This window comes from Hemicordylus capensis, chromosome 3 (genome assembly GCF_027244095.1).
Source record: "Hemicordylus capensis ecotype Gifberg chromosome 3, rHemCap1.1.pri, whole genome shotgun sequence".
Classification (NCBI taxonomy): Eukaryota; Metazoa; Chordata; class Lepidosauria; order Squamata; family Cordylidae; genus Hemicordylus; species Hemicordylus capensis.
Window position 1 is genome coordinate 194,843,897 of NC_069659.1, and position 18,491 is coordinate 194,862,387.

General features: G+C 43.6%; 2 protein-coding genes across 5 annotated transcripts in view; both read right to left on the reverse strand.

The window, feature by feature from the left end:
• Positions 1-329: 329 nt before the first annotated feature.
• BLOC1S2 (biogenesis of lysosomal organelles complex 1 subunit 2) lies at positions 330-8,445 on the reverse strand. Of its 4 annotated transcripts, none has more exons than XM_053307200.1 (6): positions 8,288-8,445; positions 7,601-7,717; positions 6,430-6,549; positions 3,263-3,367; positions 2,780-2,877; positions 330-843 (listed from the first exon to the last, which is right to left on the reverse strand). In XM_053307200.1, the coding sequence occupies exons 1-6, from the start codon at positions 8,352-8,354 to the stop codon at positions 730-732; spliced, it is 621 nt and encodes a 206-aa protein (XP_053163175.1). In that variant the 5' UTR covers positions 8,355-8,445; the 3' UTR covers positions 330-729. The 4 variants fall into 4 exon arrangements, with proteins under 4 accessions (XP_053163175.1, XP_053163177.1, XP_053163178.1 ...); XM_053307202.1 differs by having other exon boundaries at positions 8,244-8,396; XM_053307203.1 differs by lacking the exon at positions 8,288-8,445 and adding an exon at positions 8,190-8,261.
• A 5,621-nt stretch (positions 8,446-14,066) lies between these two features.
• LOC128349903 (broad substrate specificity ATP-binding cassette transporter ABCG2-like) overlaps positions 14,067-18,491 on the reverse strand; it is a 51,856-nt gene continuing 47,431 nt past the window's right edge. Inside the window, exons 15-16 of the mRNA XM_053307192.1 lie at positions 17,592-17,677; positions 14,067-15,294 (exon numbers count right to left, since the gene is read on the reverse strand). Coding sequence (XP_053163167.1) covers positions 15,147-15,294; positions 17,592-17,677 — 234 coding nt within the window. The 3' untranslated portion in view covers positions 14,067-15,146. The remainder of the gene's footprint in view (positions 15,295-17,591; positions 17,678-18,491) is intronic.

The window sequence follows — 18,491 nt, forward strand, 5'->3', positions numbered from 1 at the left end:
GGATCATTTCATCCTCCCATTTTCATTCCAGTTATGAAGTTCCTCATCTACATGTTAGTTTTGTAGCAGATGCAGTCCTGAACTTAGTTATGTCCATACTGAAATTAATAGGATTTGTAGCTGTGTGTAGAATTACAGCCAGTTTGTCTTCACTCCACATCAACTAAACTGGCACAGAGACAGTTCTCCACAAGCATATGAAAGCTGAGATGGCCATTGCAAAGACAGAGGAAATCTGGATTGAAAAACAAGCCTCCAGGAGGACTGTGAGAGTCAGCCCAGATGCTAGTCTGAAGACCACAGAGAGAGCAAGAAGAGGGCCACCTTAATTTCCAGGCATTGTCATTTATTCAAAAAAGCATAGCAGGGGAGGATGCTTTATTGTAAGGTTACAGCATTTTAGTGGCAATCACTTCATGATAGACGCTTACGGGCTCACAAGGGCTTGACAAACCACTGAAATGATCACGTTCGGGCCCAAGAGAGAACCAGGCACAACAACTGTTACAGTTATAGGAAAAGTTTGTGGCAGACTGGCTGAACCAGTTAACAGTGGCTTTTGTATCAGCTTTCTATAAAGTAAGTAACAAAAGTAGTAAAGGGGAACATATTATCTGATAAGAGAATGACATTTCAGCCTCAGATAAGGGCAGCCATCACTGCTCCCAAGACAAGAGCTCGCACATAACTCGTCAAGAGTATTTTTTTGCAGCACAAATTCTGTAAAGCTCAGCAAGTCAGTGATATCTGATCTGACTTCTTGTAAGAAAAATCAGGTATTCTAGAAGTCTCGTTACACAATGTGCTTCTTTCATCGTTTCTCCAGTTTTTTGTACTTTGCTTCTACAAAAAACAAAAAAAACAACCATTAGTACAAGTAGACCATGTCAATAATGAAATCCATTTTACTTCTACTTCTAGGATATATATGTTGGAGCCTCAGTGTGACCATCTTTGGGAGGAACTTGATGCTCTGCAAACACCAGGCATTCCCATCAATACTGTGCATAACATTTTAAGGGTTATATGGGTAGAATTCTGGTTATTTGACTTTATGATTGTAACTTTGTAATGATTTGTGTGCCATACACATGTTTTACAGCTTTTAACAATCATATCCTCTCTAATAAAACGCTTGGTGTCCGTCCGTGGACGGACACCAAGCGTGTGTCCGTGCCTCCCTGCCCTGTTCTGCGCCTGCGCGAAGCGCAGGCGCAGAACAGGGCAAGGGAGACACAACCACCGGCACCTGGTGGCCATCTTGGGCGGCCAGAAGCGGCCGGCCCGAAAAAACGAAGCCTGGCGGTGCACGGCGAGTGGAGGAGGTGGCGGGGGAAAGCCAGGCAAGCGGAGGAGGCGGCGGCGGCGGGCCCGGCCGGAGCCGCCGACTCACCCGGAGAAGGCGGCGGGCCCGGCAGGGGAAGGCCAGGGAAGACGGCGGCGCCCCGGCAAGGCGAGTGGCCGCCCCGAAGAAGCAAAGCCTGCAGGAGGCGGTGGACGGCGAGCGGAAGAGGCGGTGGGGGAAGGCCAGGCGAGCAGAGAAGGCAGCGGCGGGCCCATCCAGAGCCGCGGACTCACCCGGAGAAGGCGGTGGGCCCAGCAGTGGAAGGCCAGGGAAAACGGCGGCGGGGGCCCGGCGAGGCGGCGGGGCCGGCTGGGAGAGGGCGGGGGCAGGGGCTACGGGGAAGGCAGAGACGGCAGCGGAAGGCAGAAAAACTCTCCCCTACTAGCGCCCGTTATTACAATGGGCTAGAAAACACTAGTTTATATATATATTTCATTCATTCATTCATTCACTGTCTGCAAATTCAAGGTTTCTACTTGCTTCTAAACTAAAAACTACTAAGCAGACTTCCAATATTTTTAGAGTATGTTATCTACTTAATGGGATGTGCTGAAAACCTGCCTCCACCACAGACCCAGTGTCAGCACATGGCACCCTTGGCAAAACATTCAGGGCCTGCTACTGCTGATGTTGGTGCTCCCTTAAAACCATACATCCATTCTCCAGTGCCTGCAATGCTGCTCCAGAGTGACCCTATGTTGGGGTCGTGGGCACTGTGAGAATTAAAATGGCACACACTTCCAGCCTACCAGGCACTATGCCACTGCTGCCCTCCCCTCTCTTGTTGCTTGCCTGCTGCCGCCTCTCCTCAGTCTGTGCCAGGTGTTTGCAGGATATGCGGCCATAAGAGGAGAAGAGGGCAGCAGAAGTGCTGTGTAGCTAGAGAGCACACTCTCCAACTGCCCCAGTGCTTTTGCCCCCCTTCTTTCAAGCCCACTGCTGCAGCGGAAGCAGGGGCAGCAACAGCAGTAAGCAGATGCTGAAAAATATGCCTGCCACCCCTCTCTCACATTCTCCATTTGCTGTCACCCAGCCAGTCTGGAGCCCCATACCAATGTGGGGCAGGCCCACGGAGGCCACATTGTTCAAGGCTCCTGCAAACTTGAAACTCACCATGCTCCATGTAGTCACATTCCCCATTGCAATGGTCATATACAGTGGCAGCCCAAGGTATAGCAGCACCGGAGGCCAAGGTGCAAAATGCTGCCTTGCCTGATGTCCCCAGTGAGGGTCAGCCCCCTTGCAAAACCAACTTTTGTAAGTGTGTATAGGGGGGAATGGAGGAGGGAAGGTGGCCAGCAGCCTCCTCATCTCTCCTTGGACTTCCGACAAAGTTTGCAGGGGTCAGATCAAAGCACTGCTTTGGTGGTGATGGTTGGGGGAATCTTGCCACCCTGCTGGTGCTCCATTTGCTACCTGAGGGAACTGCCTTACCTCATGAGAGGGCTGGTAACAGAAGTAATGGTCAGTCACATAGGCTGCTTGGAATGCACCATTACTTCTTCTGCTGTTGCCCCAGTTCAAGGACAGTTCTGGCATAAGAACAAATGTTTAGCTTTTATATGCAGTACTGCTACAACATAGAGCATAGCCATACAAAAGCTTTCCTTCAGTGGCTACTATAATGCCCAAACACCCATCGCCCTTTCTAGATGGCTTTCACAAGTAAAATATCCTGGCTGCAGGATTAAGATGATTTATGGCATCTTCTATCACTTTGTAGCTACAGACCTGCCCTCTATTGTTTTTAGAAACCTAGGTGGATTTTCAAGATGTCCCATTCTCATGCAACATGAGATACACACAGCAGCTGCTAGCAACAGAGGGGCATTCTCCATGAGGGACATTCTCCAACTCTGGTAGGAAAAAAGGTAGAGTTTTCTCACACCATAGCTTATCAATCTCACAAATAGATACCAAGTTTCTTTGAATATGCATCCAGTTTGTAGGCTGCCTGTTCCAAAGCTGCCACCTGATCTTCAATTAGATTAATTTGTTCCAGATATGGCTGAAGTCCAGCATCTTGAAGGAGGGTGGGTGGGTGCAGGGGAGAGAAACAACAGCAAATGATCAGTTATTGATTTGTTGAGATTTGCTGCCAAGTGAACAACTTGCATCACATTTTGAGTCATCAACTTTGAAACAGGATAGACTTGGTAGTGTTCTCAAGACCTCAAACCTTTTGAAAATAAGTCCAATGAACATATGACTTACATACACCAGCTTTAGAAGAGAGGAGAGAGAGGCAGAAGAAAGCTTCTCTGCTCTGTGCCATCCTGCCCTGGAAGACAGTGAGTTGAGCTTGTGCTAAGTACCAGCTGCTGCCCCTCTGTTTTCCCGAGTCTCTCTCTCATTGGGAGCAACATTGCTGGAGGCCTCTATTGGTGGCAGAGCTGCAGCTCCCAGGAGGGCCCAGAGTGCTGACTCAGTGGTTTCTGCTGGGTCCTGCATCATTTCCTGGCGAGGGCTCTACTCTGCTTGCTGGGAGTAGTTTTAGTTGTTTATGTGCTTGAGTGAGAATGTGAACTTGGGGAGAGAAGGGGGTGCCTCAGTTAGAGTGGTTATGGGTAGGGGAAGGTATGGTGTAACAATCAAAAGGTAGGTGTGTGTGCGTGTGTGGAGATACAAAATCCCTCCTCTAGCTGTGTGGAGTCCTCGATTTTTTGTATGAGCAGATTCACCCTTCCAAGGGATTATTGAGAGAGAGTAAAGTGGGAAACCCCTCCCTATAGTAAAGCTTGAGCTGTCTTCAAGAGCGCGTGACTAGACAGGACACATTAAGGAGTGACACTCTTTAACAACAACGACTTATCAATAACTGGATGATAAGGAGAACTATAGAGGCATCAACAATTGCTGCTTCCATTCAAGTAAATCCCTTCCCCAGGAACTACAAGAACCAAGTCAGATCCAAGCACTTAAACAAAAATTAACTCCCTGATGCGTCTAGCTAAACTAGTCCCTATCCTTCCTACTTACTTCCATGTAAGGAACTTGCCCAGGGCTGAGTCTCCACTTTCTTTATAGTAGCTGCTTGTCAGACCTCACTCTTAGGCCTCCAGGGAAGAACTGAACTCTACACACACACCCTCTATTTCTCTATAGGCTGTTGTCCAGTAAACCCTGCCCCTCACTCTGGAATGCACCACAGGGATTTGAGTCTCCTGGTCTTTCTTCCTTATTTGAAAATTTAAGAAGTCTCACAGTAACTGACAGGGCCAGACTGGGGGCACTGAGAGGGCGGTGGAATGTATGTGGGGCACTGGGTTTTGAGCAGAATGGGTGCTTAAGGGTGGGAGTATTCGCTACTGCTGACTGCAGCGGGGCACAGGGGACTCTGCAGGTGGGGCGCACCAGGAATATGCCCTGTTGCCCTGTGGGCCAGTCCGAGCCTGGTAACAGAGAGCTGGAACAGTGCAGTGGCTAAAAGACTGAACTATAAATCAGGACTTTTCTGGTTTATGTCTCACCTCTGCCAAACTAGGTAGCCATTCAAGGTAGCTTTCTCCATCTCAGTTGCAATGAGCTGATAATGCTACTTAACTTACAGGGCTGTTGCAAGGATTACCTCTCAAGGTAATACATACAGGTGAAACTCGGAAAATTAGAATATCGTGCAAAAGTCCATTAATTTCAGTAATGCAAATTAAAAGGTGAAACTGATATATGAGACAGACGCATTACATGCAAAGCGAGATAAGTCAAGCCTTAATTTGTTATAATTGTGATGATCATGGCGTACAGCTCATGAAAACCCCAAATCCACAATCTCAGAAAATTAGAATATTACATGGAACCAAGAAGACAAGGATTGAAGAATAGAACAATATCGGACCTCTGAAAAGTATAAGCATGCATATGTATTCAGTACTTGGTTTGGGCCCCTTTTACAGCAATTACTGCCTCAATGCGGCGTGGCATGGATGCTATCAGCCTGTGGCATTGATGAGGTATTATGGAAGACCAGGATGCTTCATTAGCGGCCTTCAGCAATTCTGCATTGTTTGGTCTCATGTCTCTCATCCTTCTCTTGGCAATGCCCCATAGATTCTCTATGGGGTCAGGTCAGGTGAGTTTGCTGGCCAATCAAGCACAGTACACTGTATACTTTTCAGAGGTCCGATATTGTTCTATTCTTCAATCCTTGTCTTCTTGGTTCCATGTAATATTCTAATTTTCTGAGATTGTGGATTTGGGGTTTTCATGAGCTGTACGCCATGATCATCACAATTATAACAAATTAAGGCTTGACTTATCTCGCTTTGCATGTAATGCGTCTGTCTCATATATCAGTTTCACCTTTTAATTTGCAATACTGAAATTAATGGACTTTTGCACGATATTCTAATTTTCCGAGTTTCACCTGTATAAAGCGCCTTGCATGCTCAAAGGAGTGTTATACAAATGCCAAGTATTCTGTTCATTCTGATCAACCCAAGGAACTCTGAGATAAAGCTATTAATATGGATGGTTTGTGTAATTAACTACTTTCCTGTAATGCTTTTCTTAAAGCAATAAACAGATTATACGAGGAAATGACATCACATTCCTAACCCATCTGTGCTCACCCCCTTCATATTCCTGTCTTCATAGTTGAGATCTAATCACATGAAAAATCTACATAATGGATTAGATTCTGCATCATTAGCACACTATTGATCTATGGAGTGCAAAAAGAAGAGAGAGGAATGGAAAAGGACGTACAAATGTCTTTTCCAGACTGTGATATCATTCAATATCAGAGACAAAATTAGGAGTAACTAGTGGGCAAAGTGGTATTCATATAAATTATATGCACATGCAGGCAACAGCTCATACAGCAAGCAATTTCTGTCAAATGGCTACAAAAGCTTCCACTTAATGAACAGAGGAACTCCTGTTCATTTTAAAATGCTTCTCATCTCTCCTACTATTGGAACTGCTGGGAAAAACCTTCAAAAATAGCTCTGACTACATGTACAGTTCTCACACCTAAGGATAAAGCTTATTTGCATCATGGTCTTTATGTATAAACACAGCCTACAATTGGAGAGAAAACCAAATAAACACATTCCTGACTCACATTAAAGTATCTCTCTACTTACATTTCTGATTCAAGTCTTTCAAGTTTCGACTTATGTTTATAGCAATATCTTTCATTTCCAAGTATTTCAAACTAGTCAGCTTGTTCATGTTTTCCAAGAGTTTGTAGTCTTCACTAGTAGCTTCAAAAGGGAGGGCGGGGAAAGAGAAAATAGAGAAAATGCTTCTTATAAAAAAATAGTATCCATTATTTTAAGGACACAATTTAATCAAATTTTAGTTTCAGTGGGATAGCAAAATATGGCAACTGTTCTCTCGAGCTGACCACTTCTCCAGATATTTTAAACTTAGGACTTAAAACCCTGGGCCTCAAAATCTAACCCATCTCCAGCAGAGATCTAGCATTAGATTGTAACCTCCCCTCAGAAATATACTTATGGGTAAAGTAAAAGTAAAGTGTGCCATCAAGTCGGTATTGACTCCTGGTGACCAAAGAGCCCTGTGGTTTTCTTTGGTAGAATACAGGAGGGGTTTACCATTGCCTCCTCCAGTATGAGATGATGCCTTTCAGCATCTTCCTATATCGCTGCTGCCCGATAAAGTAGCAGCGCGGATTTGAACAGGCAATCTTCTGCTAGTTAGTCAAGCATTTCCTCGCTGTGCCATTTAAGGTGGCAAATACTTATGGGTAGCAAGTGGGGAATAAGAGTGTCACCGATAACATTTCCAGCTAAGCTGTACCATGCAGAGCATTCAGTCAGAAGTGGGTGCAGCTACAACATACCAGTAAGATCTACTCATTTGTGCAATATAATACACATATATACATTGTGCCATTTGTGCACCCTTGCTAACTTGGCAAAGAGGCACCTTTTAATGTGGTGATTCTCTTTATTTAGAAGGGGGAGAGTAACTGGCCCTATCCACCCCCAATGCTGTACCACTCCAGTGACTGTTGCCTATCTTATGTTTCTTTTAGATTGTGAGCCCTTTGGGGAGAGGGATCCATCTTATTTATTTATTATTTCTCTGTGTAAACCACCCTGAGCCATTTTTGGAAGGGTGGTATAGAAATTGAATAAATAAATAAATAATATAGTGATTTTACTGGAGAACACAGGCCAGACTAGAGTTAAGCTGGCACAGTGTGATCTGCTTCAAAAGCCCTTGCCCCCTACAAAAGGCTTATGCCACAAGATACAAGATTTTGTTAGGTATTCTTTAAAAACTTACCAGTAAGTTCACCCGTTAGATAAATAGCCATTTTGTTGAACATATCCTTACAAAGTTCATTGATATCTGCCTCTGCTGGTTCTGTAGCTTCTTCTGCTGTTTCAACAGCAGGATCTTCTACTCACATTTAAGTATAAGGGACAACAGGGGAAAAATATTTTAGTTATACAGCAGTTTTAGCTATGTACAGTACAGTAAGCTGTGAGGTGAATGGCGTTAGCAGCAATAGACTATATGGGGTTCCCAACCTGTGGTACTCCAGTTGTTGTTGAATGCCAGTGATGGGAGTTCTTGTTCAGCAACATCTGGAGTACCACAAGCTGGCATCCCTGGGCTATATTTTACATTTTCAGGCAACAAAATTAAGTATAATTCGATTTAACAACTGACAGCAACAGGATTCGGTCTCTGGTACTGAGTTAGGAGAGATTTTTTTAGATTTTAAAAAACAGTGCGATAGAACGGTAAAACATTTGTATACAGAAAACAGTAGGAACACTCCATTAATAATCTACTCCTACTGATCAAAAGCACTGTGAAATTCAGAAGCGGACAACCCGTTCAACGTAAGAACTATATCAAGCACAACCTCACATCTGTCAACGTCACTGAACATTCCCCCCCAGGCCTCATCAAGACCCACCCTCCGTTTTCACATGGAGCAGGGGCTCCCGCTCCCCTTCTTACGCTTGGAGGCTTGCCGCCGGGACTCCGCAGTCTCCTCAATGGTCGTCGGCGGCGGCACCGCAGCCATGATAAACCCTCCCCCTCCCTCTGAGAGAAGAGAGTTACTTCCGGATACCTTCAACCACGTACTGTACTGCCCTGCGTTCTGCGCATGCGCCGCAGCCGGACACACTGGGTTGCTTAGTTCACAGAGAGTATATCTTGTGTTTACGGCTTGGGTTGGGTTTTTCTCTCTCTTCATGGATAGACATAAAAAAAATACCAGACCGACGGTTTATTTGACACAATTTCCCCCCTCTCGTTAGTGGGAGAAAAGTGACGAGCACAGTAAGAAAATGCAGAACTTTATCGCAGTAGCGATCATTGAGCACCGTGTCCCCTCTTTCCTCCAGCGGAAGCAAAGAATGGAGTTTATGCCCTTTCCAGTTCGGTTGTTATTATTTATTCATTATTTATTAATATTTATTTATTACATTTTTATATCGCCGCATAAAGGCTCTGGGCGGTGCACAACAACAAAGAACCACGTTTTCTTTTATGTGAGAAAAACGTGTTTTAAAAATCTAAGAATGAGTACTGCCAATAACTCCTGTGCTAGGAGAGAAAAAATAAATTTGTTTGAATTAGTATTTTGAATTCTAATTCACCTGAAATAATCACAGAATCATGTGGAAAATAGACAATACACCAAAGAGCCTCCCAGGCACACACAAAACATACCTCTGGATGCCACAAGGGGAAATCTAGCTACTTTTCATTTGGGATCACTGATTTTCATTCAACGCCTATGTGAAAGTAACAAATTTCTTGTAAGGGAAATGAAAAGGAGCTATTTGGACAAAAGCTAGAAAAGAAGATACAACAGTAAGCAGCTAAGGTTGTGGGCTGCCTAATAGCACAGCAGAGAGAAACACTACGACATGGGAAAATAGGAGAGGGTGGGTTCAAGCCCCACCTAGGGAAATGGAAATGCAGTGTCTGTGAAGCAAAGCCTACCTTTAGGGGACTTGACTGGCAACAATATTCAGTAATCCAAAAATCTTTGGGTTAAGTAAGATAAGTGTTAAGATGCTTTACATTTTCACTTGTGTTCTAAAAAGAATGGAAATTGCAAATCAGGGTGCCCATCTTAACTTCTGCACCATATATGGTGCAGCGATGGGGATCATACATCGGTATGATCCCCATCGCTCAGTGAGGTCATCTGGAGATGTCTGTCTCCAGTTAGCACCGGTACGTCTGGTGGCGACTCAGAACTGGGCCTTTTCTGTAGCTGCTCCTGGTCTATGGAATGCACTCCCGGCAGATATCTGCAGTTTAGGCTCGCTGTTGGCCTTTAAGAGAGCCTTGAAAACCTATTTGTTTGGCCTGGCCTTTCAAGGCTTGTAAAGTGTTGTTGTTTTTAAAAAGTATTTTAATTGGTTTTAAATGGTTTTAATCATTTTTGAATTGTTTTTATATTATTTTTAGCATTGTGTTTGAATTGTGGGTTTTATGTCTTTTTAAAAGTTGTTGTACACCGCCCAGAGCCTCTGGATGGGGCGGTTTATAAATGTAATAAATAAATAAATAAATAGGCTGTAAAGACTTTGTACAGTCTGTTATATGAGAATGGTTTTAGAAATGAGGCTCCATGGTCTTTCAGTTGGGCTGGGGAAGGATGCATCCAGGAAGACATTTAACAGGTGCAACTCTGGGCTCCTTGGAGGAAGAGCGGGATATAAATGTAATAAATAGATAGATAGATAGATAAACTTCCCTAATCTGTTCCTAGAGCTGCCTCTGATGAATTTCTGCCTGATCAAAGCAAAGTGTACATCTCTGATCAAGGCAACATTTATCAAAATGTTGCTGGAGGTATTAGTCAGTGATAGATGATTGTTGCTGGAGGTATCAGTCTCCTAGGGCAGATATTTTACATGTATTTTGGTAATGTCCACTTGTTATTATACAGGCATGGGAGTGCCTCTGTATTATGAGTGGAGAGGTAAAACAGCATTCTGTCATGCACCCCCCCCCCACAACCTTCTATGGCTTCTCAAAGCTTTTTGTTTGCACTACTTATGCTAGAAGGGGCATTTTTATGCTCAGAATTGTCAGCTGAACAAATGTGTTAGGTTTTTTTATGAATCCATGGGGAAATGGCTAAGCTATGAGGAGCAGAAATTGAAAAACAGACATGAAACCTCAAGACCACCACTGGGTCTCCCCACTCCATCTTTGCAATGGGATTTTCTACATTCAAACAGGGAAGCACAGACTGACTCAGTTTCTTTGAGAAAGGTCTTGTTAGATGATCTGTCTCCCCTAAGAGACTCTAATGTTGGCACCTGCTCAGATCCCTCAGAGTGTTTGTGAGGAGAAAAGGGGAGGTAGAAGGGAGTGAGTGGGCAAGAAGGGAGTGGGGAGTAAGCAGCCACTGCCCTTGTGTCTTTAGTCCTGGACACAGCTTTGAAGGACCTCTGCCAGGGCTGACTGGTGAAATCTTTCTTCCCTCCCAGAGAAGGAGAAATTTGTCTTGAAAATAAAGGTTAACCATTACAGTTGAGTGGTTTAACTCATGTCTCTGAGGTAAATAGAAGAACAGGCTCAATCACATAAGCCTCGACTTCATTTTACCTCAGGACGTCTAGGTCTCGGTGCTCCTGTACTGCTTCTACCACCCTCCAACCTTGTTCCTCAGAAGGAGGAAGGGCTGCTGAGTTCCTTGTAAGGGCCAGAAGGCCCAGGATTATGGCTATGGCTTGTTTTAAATCCAAGTTTAAAATTATGACTTGTTTTAAAACCAAGTGATGTCTGCCTCTTTATTACACCTGGCAATGCTAAAGCAGTATTTTTCACTTTCCTTGTCCTGAACACACTTATATTGAGTGTGGCACATATGGGACCCTCCATTTAAAAAAGCTAGGAAATTCAATTAAAGGTGGCAGGCAGAGGGGAATCTTTGGTTTACAGGGATAGTTATAGATGTGGCAGCTGCAACTGAGCTCCCAAATAACTGCCCTGAAGCCATTTTTGGAAGGGCGGTATATAAATCTAATAAATAAATAAATAAATAAATAAGAAAGATTCGGTGGCCCTTGATGTTCACATCATGAGGGGATGAGATCGGAAGTCCAGTCAGATATTGTAATGGCCTACAAAATCATAACCATGGGTGGAAACACAATTTGGCTAGGTCCTCCATGCTCTGATCCACTGCTTGGGGGAAACGCCACTGGTCTAGTTTTGGCCTGTTATTCCGCTGGTAGACAGAGGGCACTGGGAGTGGTAGAAGCAATGCTGAGAAGGGCTGCTGAGTTCCTTGTAAGGGCCAGAAGCCTCAGGATTTTTTAACAGTTTCATGACAGGCATTCAACAGGTGCAACTTTGCCCAGCATATGAGGGTGCAAGCAGCACCTATTGATATTCTCCCTGTACTTCAGCTGCTACACATAGAGCAGTGGGCATTATGGAAGCAAGTAATGCTTTAACTATAAAAATTATCATGCTTCTGTAATCTTTGGTGTATGCAGCCCTCTGTTGGATGAGGAATGATACCCTGAGATACTAAATCCATCCCTGAAGACTTGAACTCATATAAGGTAGCTAGGTGTTTCCTGACCAACTCCTTATTGATCTTGAACTGTAATCCCAACCCCTCACTATTCATACTGCTTTTGTGAGGATGCAACCAGTCCCCTTTGGGGAGAAGACCATCCTTGTGTAGGGGGAACCCCTGGGATGGAGGCAATCATCACAGGTAAACACAGTGAACTTCATGTTGAGGCTTTGTCCACCCAGGTCTTGCAGGGAGGACTTTATTAGGTGGGGGAAGAAGTAGACATCGATACGCCCACCTGGAAGTGTTCACACTGGCCCTGACAGGGAGATGTCGCCTCACTGTCAACAGACAGTGTAGCTTAGCAGGATCTGGAATGGCTCTTGTGAGATCTCAAGAGACTTGCCCCAGCTGTCAGGAGCTATATAAGGGAGGACTGGCCAGTGATGAGGGGCCAGTCTAGGAGGAGGGCTTGGTGTGGAAGGAGCCCTGGGACTCTGACTGAGCCTTGTGGGTAGCAACAATAGGGCAGGACTGGTGAATGGAACAAGCCCTGCCTGTAAGCCTTAAAGCTCCCCGGCTGAAAACTCTGAGGCCACCTCAACCTCCTTTGTCAGCAGAAGGTAGAGAGCCTGACACCTTACTGAGCAATGGGCCTACCATTTCCTTCCTCTTGCTACAAATAGCGGGGGGGGGGGGCGGCTTTTTGTTTTTCTTAGCTTCCCTCACCAGCTTAAGCACTTTCTGATTTTTAGCTTTCCCAATGCTGTCGGAAACAAATCTAGATGTTGCTAGCTGTGCCAAATACAACAAACTTGTATCCCCTATCCTAAAGGATATGATAGAAAGGAGCATGATGCTAGAAGCTGTTATTCAGCTTCTAAACTCACAGGGACAATCCCAGGGAGAAACTGAGGTGTTTTCAGTAGTTGTCCTATGAGGATGAAGGCGATAGGCTTGCTTAGGCTTTTCAGACTGACTTAGATCAGATGTCAACTAGGGCCCCAAGACAATTAGAAGACATCTCACAAGCAAGCACACTGTTGGTCATTTTCTGAGTATCACTGGCATTGCTGGAAAAAAAATTGCTATATTGTAAACAAAGGCTGCATGAATGTGTATATTAGGCCAGGGTCAAGCACACCCCTGAGCCCCTCCATTCCCCTCGGTGATAAATAAGCAGTTTAGATATATTTAGCATGTTTTACTCTTCCAATATGTGCTTTATTGATTACAGAAAAGCCTTTGATTGCGTCAACCATGTCAAGTTGTGGAATATCCTTAGGAAAATGGGCATCCCAGAACACCTCATTGTTCTCATGAGAAACCTATGCACAGGACAGGAAGCCACAGTCCAGATAGAACATGGTGAGATAGACTTGTTTTGGATTGGCAAAGGAGTAAGATAAGGAGTATAGGAGTATACCTTCTCCTTCTTTATTCAATTTATATGCTGAACACATACTGAGAGAAGCTGGATTGGAAGAACATGAGCATGGTTTTAATGTTGGTGGAAGAAACATCAATAACCTGCACTATGCTGATGACACCACTCTGATAGCTGAGAATGTGGATGATCTTCTAGCTCTAGTAATGAAAGTCAAGGAGCACAGTGAAAAAACGGACTACAACAAAATGTAAGAAGACTAGACTAATGACAACGGGTACAGCAACCAGCCTCAGATTTGACAATGAAGACACTGAATTGGTGAATAGCTTCTGCCTTATCGGATTGACTGTCAACACCAGCAGTCAAGAAATATGACGCAGACTAGCACTTGGTAGGGTTGCAATGAAGGCCTTAGAACGGATATTTAGATGCTGTGATGTGGCTACACCTACAAAGATTAGAATCGTTCAGGCCATGGTTTTCCCTGTGATACTCCATGGATGTGAAAGCTGGATTTTGAAAAAGCAAGATAGAAAAAGGTTTGACGCTTTTGAACTTTGGTGCTGGAGAAGACTTGAGGATACCATGGACAGCCAGGAAAACAAACAAATGGTTCATAGAACAAACCAATCCAGAATTTTCACTTGAGGCACAAATTGCCAGGCTCAAACTATCAAAACTTCAGACACATAATGCGAAGATCCAGCTCCCTTGAAAAGTCCATAATGCTGGGGAAAGTTGAAGGAAAGAGAAGAAGAGGACAACCAGCAGCAAGGTGGATGGACTCGATTATAACAGCAATGAATGCACCACTGAGAGACCTAAAAGTAGAAGCTGAAGACAGATCATCCTGGAGAGAATCTATTTATGTGGTCGCTAAGAGTTGACACAGACTTGATGGCACTTAATCAATCAATCACTGTTTCAAGCAATATAATTTGAAAACATTGAAATTATTAATACAAAAATATACACATTTTAAAGTATAGGATCATTTCCCCAATTACTGAAACATGTAAACATAATTTAAGGTCATTTACATTGGCAGTACAAATATGGATGTAGGCTTCTTATTCTATTCAAGTCTCCAATCCTGAATCACAATCCAACACTAGGGAAATAATGGTTTAAAGATATAGGCCATAGTCCAATGTTATTCTGAGCAATTAGTTGTCAGTAAGGGCACATCCACTCCAAAAAGATGCATTCATCGAAACCAATGGGACCTAGATGAGTGTTGCAGTGCAGGTGAGGTGGTTTACATTGGTATATTCTTCTGTAGCTGCTTCCATGAGTGAATCTCCATTTGTGGAAAGGATGATATGGATGTAGAAGTGCTATCCATAAATATTGCCCATCAAGATGAAATACAAACTATCAGGAATACTATCCCAGATGACACTAGACTAGAGCAACCACTTTATCCTCAACCTTTTAAACCCAGGCTAAAAGTGAGGGAGGAGGGCACACACACACACACACACACACACACACACACACACACACACAGTCATGTGGATGCCTTTATAACTTGCCAGCCTAGAGGCAAAATAGGTGTAGAGAAAATGGCATCTATGTGAAATATAACTTGCTGGCAGACCATTTTAGGGCAATATGATCGGGATTCTGACCCACTCTGACTCCCTTTTGAAAGTAGCTCTCCAAAACAACTGACTAGCCACAGATCTAAACAAGCTTCCTGAGAAATATCTGAAGCTGGCCTCAAAACAAGTGTAAAAATGTGAAATTGTATATTAAAGGGATTTGCTGGCCATATAATCTCTTTACAAAAAGTAGATTAAATATCAAAGTAAAAAGCAGGTGGTACAATATGGTCCTCCAGAGTGAGTTGTGAAAATGAGTTCTCTTGCTTGGACCTGGGAAGACCTAATGTCATCATAAATGCCATCTGTTCCGCATGGCAGCTGTTAGGTGAATTTTTTCATAAACCGCAGTTTGGCATATGCTATCAAGAGGAAGATGACCGTCATGCAGAGAAGGGCCACAATGTTTTCCCACATGGCCCAGTTGGTAGGTTCTATTCCCTGGCTGTAGAGGTATGTTACACCATCGCACCTGTTAAAGAATGCACACACAAGTTTGGCAGGTTATGCATCAACTATTAATATAAAATATTATACAAAGATATATTATTTCACTAGACTCAAACACTAACTGATCTAAGGCCACACACCACTCCTTTCCAAAAGAGTCCAGCTCTGGCTGCATTATTCTCTTAGAAATACCAACCGCTAATCCCATGTGTGGCAGCTCTCATGAGAGTTCATGATCGAGGGGAGGGGGAGAGGAAAAAGATGGCGGTGGGGAACATAAGGCCAATGGACAGGCCAGTGAATGGGTGGGCAGGTGGGAAGGCGGGTGGGCAGAGAAAGTAGAGGCGGCGACCGGGGGGAAAAGAAAGCGAAAACAGGAGAGAAAGTGGCGGCAGCTGGGCTGGGGGGGAAAGTGGTGGGTGGCCCGAAAAAGCTGCTAGCTAGAAAGAAAAAACATTGGAGCGGGGAGGGCTGAGAATGAGGGAGAACTAGAGACGCAGATGCTCTGTGCCCGGACCAGCTAGTTCAGAGTGTTTCTTTAGTACATTCTATTTTGAAATTAAATCAGATGTAGTTACTGTTGAAGATATGGTTGCCACCAATTGGCCTGACCAGATTATTGTTCTTTTGACCGGCACCAGAATTAGAAGATGCAAAGCCAATCAAATTCCAGCTACACCATTCTTGCATTTTAGTGTACAGGCATATGCTGCCACAGCATTCCGCTGCGTACTAAGGGATCACATGGGAATGCATTTGTAATGAAGGTGACTGTTGCATCCAGCTGCTAATTTAAAATTTAATCCCCAGCCTCCACTCAAAATATAACTCTGTGGGGTGTGTGCATGCACATATGAAGTACTGGCCTCTGTCCTTCCTCCTGCAGATGCTGGAAATTGATATAAACAGGATTATATATAAACCAGCCTTAGGGTTCAATTCTATTATACTTACTTGGAAGCAAGTCTTATAGTTCAACTTATTTAATATATTTATACCTTACTCCTTTAAATGTCTAAACCCTTATGGAGTACCAGACAAAGGATTTAAAACATTTCAGGCAAGGGTCAAAAGCTTTTTGAAAGAAGGTCTTCAGCTGTCTTTTAAATACAGCCAGAGACACAAACTGTCAGGTCTTCCCAAAGAAGGTGTTCCACATGTGTGGCATCACCACTGAGAAAGCCCTGTCTCTGGTTATTGCCATAAGAGTTGAAGACAGTGGTAAGCCAGACAGCTTGCAAAGAAATTTTTAAGGCTGGGACAGGTTCATATGAAATCAGATGGTCCTTCAAGTACCTTGGCTCCAGGCCATACAGGGTTTTAAAGGTCTTTTGACTTAAAGCCAAACTACATATTACATACATTTATTTAAATGCCAACAGGTTTTTAAAAGTTTATTTTGAAAAGAGCAAATCAGCTTCAAGAGTGGGATGATTTGGAGAAGAAAAGCAATTGGGGTGGTGGTGGTGGGGAGAAATGGACTTTTTAGCCTTTCTCCCACTCAGTAGTGCTGCAACTCCCCCACCATGTGTACCCTCACAAACAAACATGCATTTTTAAATGTTGTTCCTATTTTCAAAAAGCCACAGTGGAGAGGGCTGGCAAACTACAGTGCAGTCAAGCTTGACATTGATATCTGGCAAGATCCTACAACAGATTATTAAGCATTTGGTCTATGAGTGCGTAGAAGGCAATACTAGGAGCCAGCATGGGTTTGTCATGAACAAATCATTCCAGACTGATCTTAACTCTTTTTTTTTCTTTGCTAGAGTTACTAGTTTTGTAGATCATGGGAATGCTGGGAACATAGTGTATCTTGATTTCAGCAAAGTTTTTGACAAAGTCTCCCATGATATCATTGTAGACAAGATGGGTAAAATGCTCAGTGGATTCACAACTGGTTGGGTACAACTTTACTTAACAGGTGCTCATTAATAGCTCCATGTCAACCTCAAAGAGATATTGACACACACCTCTATCCTCCTGGTCCCTGTGGTGTTCAAAATTTTTATAAACAGCTTGGATGGAGTGGATGCAAATGGCACTAAATTACGAGGATAGCTAACAGCTGAGAAGACAGAATCAAGTTTCAAAATCATTTTGATAGGCTTGAACATTGGTCAAAACTCCAACAAGATGAACGTCAATAAGCAGAAATGTAAAGGTTAGAAAAAAACTCATGAACAGCTTGGTCTTGGCCTCAGCACCAACCCTGGTCACTGCTGCAGCAGCTGCATCCTACTTTTTCTCATGGAAACTTTGTGGTGGCCATGAAAGAAGCTGCTGCTGTGGCCTAGGATGTAATAGGCTGACACTTACGTTTGGCCAGGCTGAGATGTACAATTGTTGGATTCTGTAATATTGTCGCAGAAATATAGGTCTCTAAACTCATTTACTTCAAGAGCCTGTGGAGGAACAGAGACCAGATAGAGCAACAATACCCACAGTGAAACCCCCAACCAGTTTGCCATAGTTACTGAATATTTGCATATTTTAACAAATTCATAGTCTGCACAGCTTCATCAATAGCAAACCCACCCATGTAACCTCTTGCTACTTAACTGGATCAGTAAGAATATTTGACCCAGAATTCATTTTTTACTTTGTCCAATTTGAAACAGGTTTAAAAGCCTGGATTTTTAGACAATGGATGTGAAAAATAGTCTTTCAACCAAGCACCACAACAATTTTGTTTTGAAAATATTGATTGTTGCTTCCCAACATCTGCTTGCTTATGGAGCTCAAATTACACATTTCTTTGATGTGTAGGCACTGAGAATAGTAGTCCTTGGTCTCTCCTCTCCCCTTAGTATTTAGTAAGGCAAAATGTACAAGGTGACCTCATTACAAGTAGTCCACAACTGTTTGCTTGGCTTATGCGTCAGCTAGTATTTGTGGTCACAACCAACCTTCTTCCTGAAGTCCTCTGGTCCCCTATGGAAAGGGCTTGGGAGAGAGATAGGATTTTCTATCACTTGCACTGGAATGCTGAGAAAGTAAGAAATAAGAGACTCCTGCTGTTTCTTACTTTCTCCAAACTGCAATGAAAATGAGAGCTCCAGGGAAGGGACCTGGGTGCTGCTGGGTATACTATTTGCCAGAGGCATTTGTCCTTGCCTAGCAAATTTGTAGACACAAGATCACTGGACTGGGAGTTTCCTCCGGCCAGTGAAGTGGAATGGAGAAATGGCTCATTAGACATCTTGCCCAAGTAAGCAG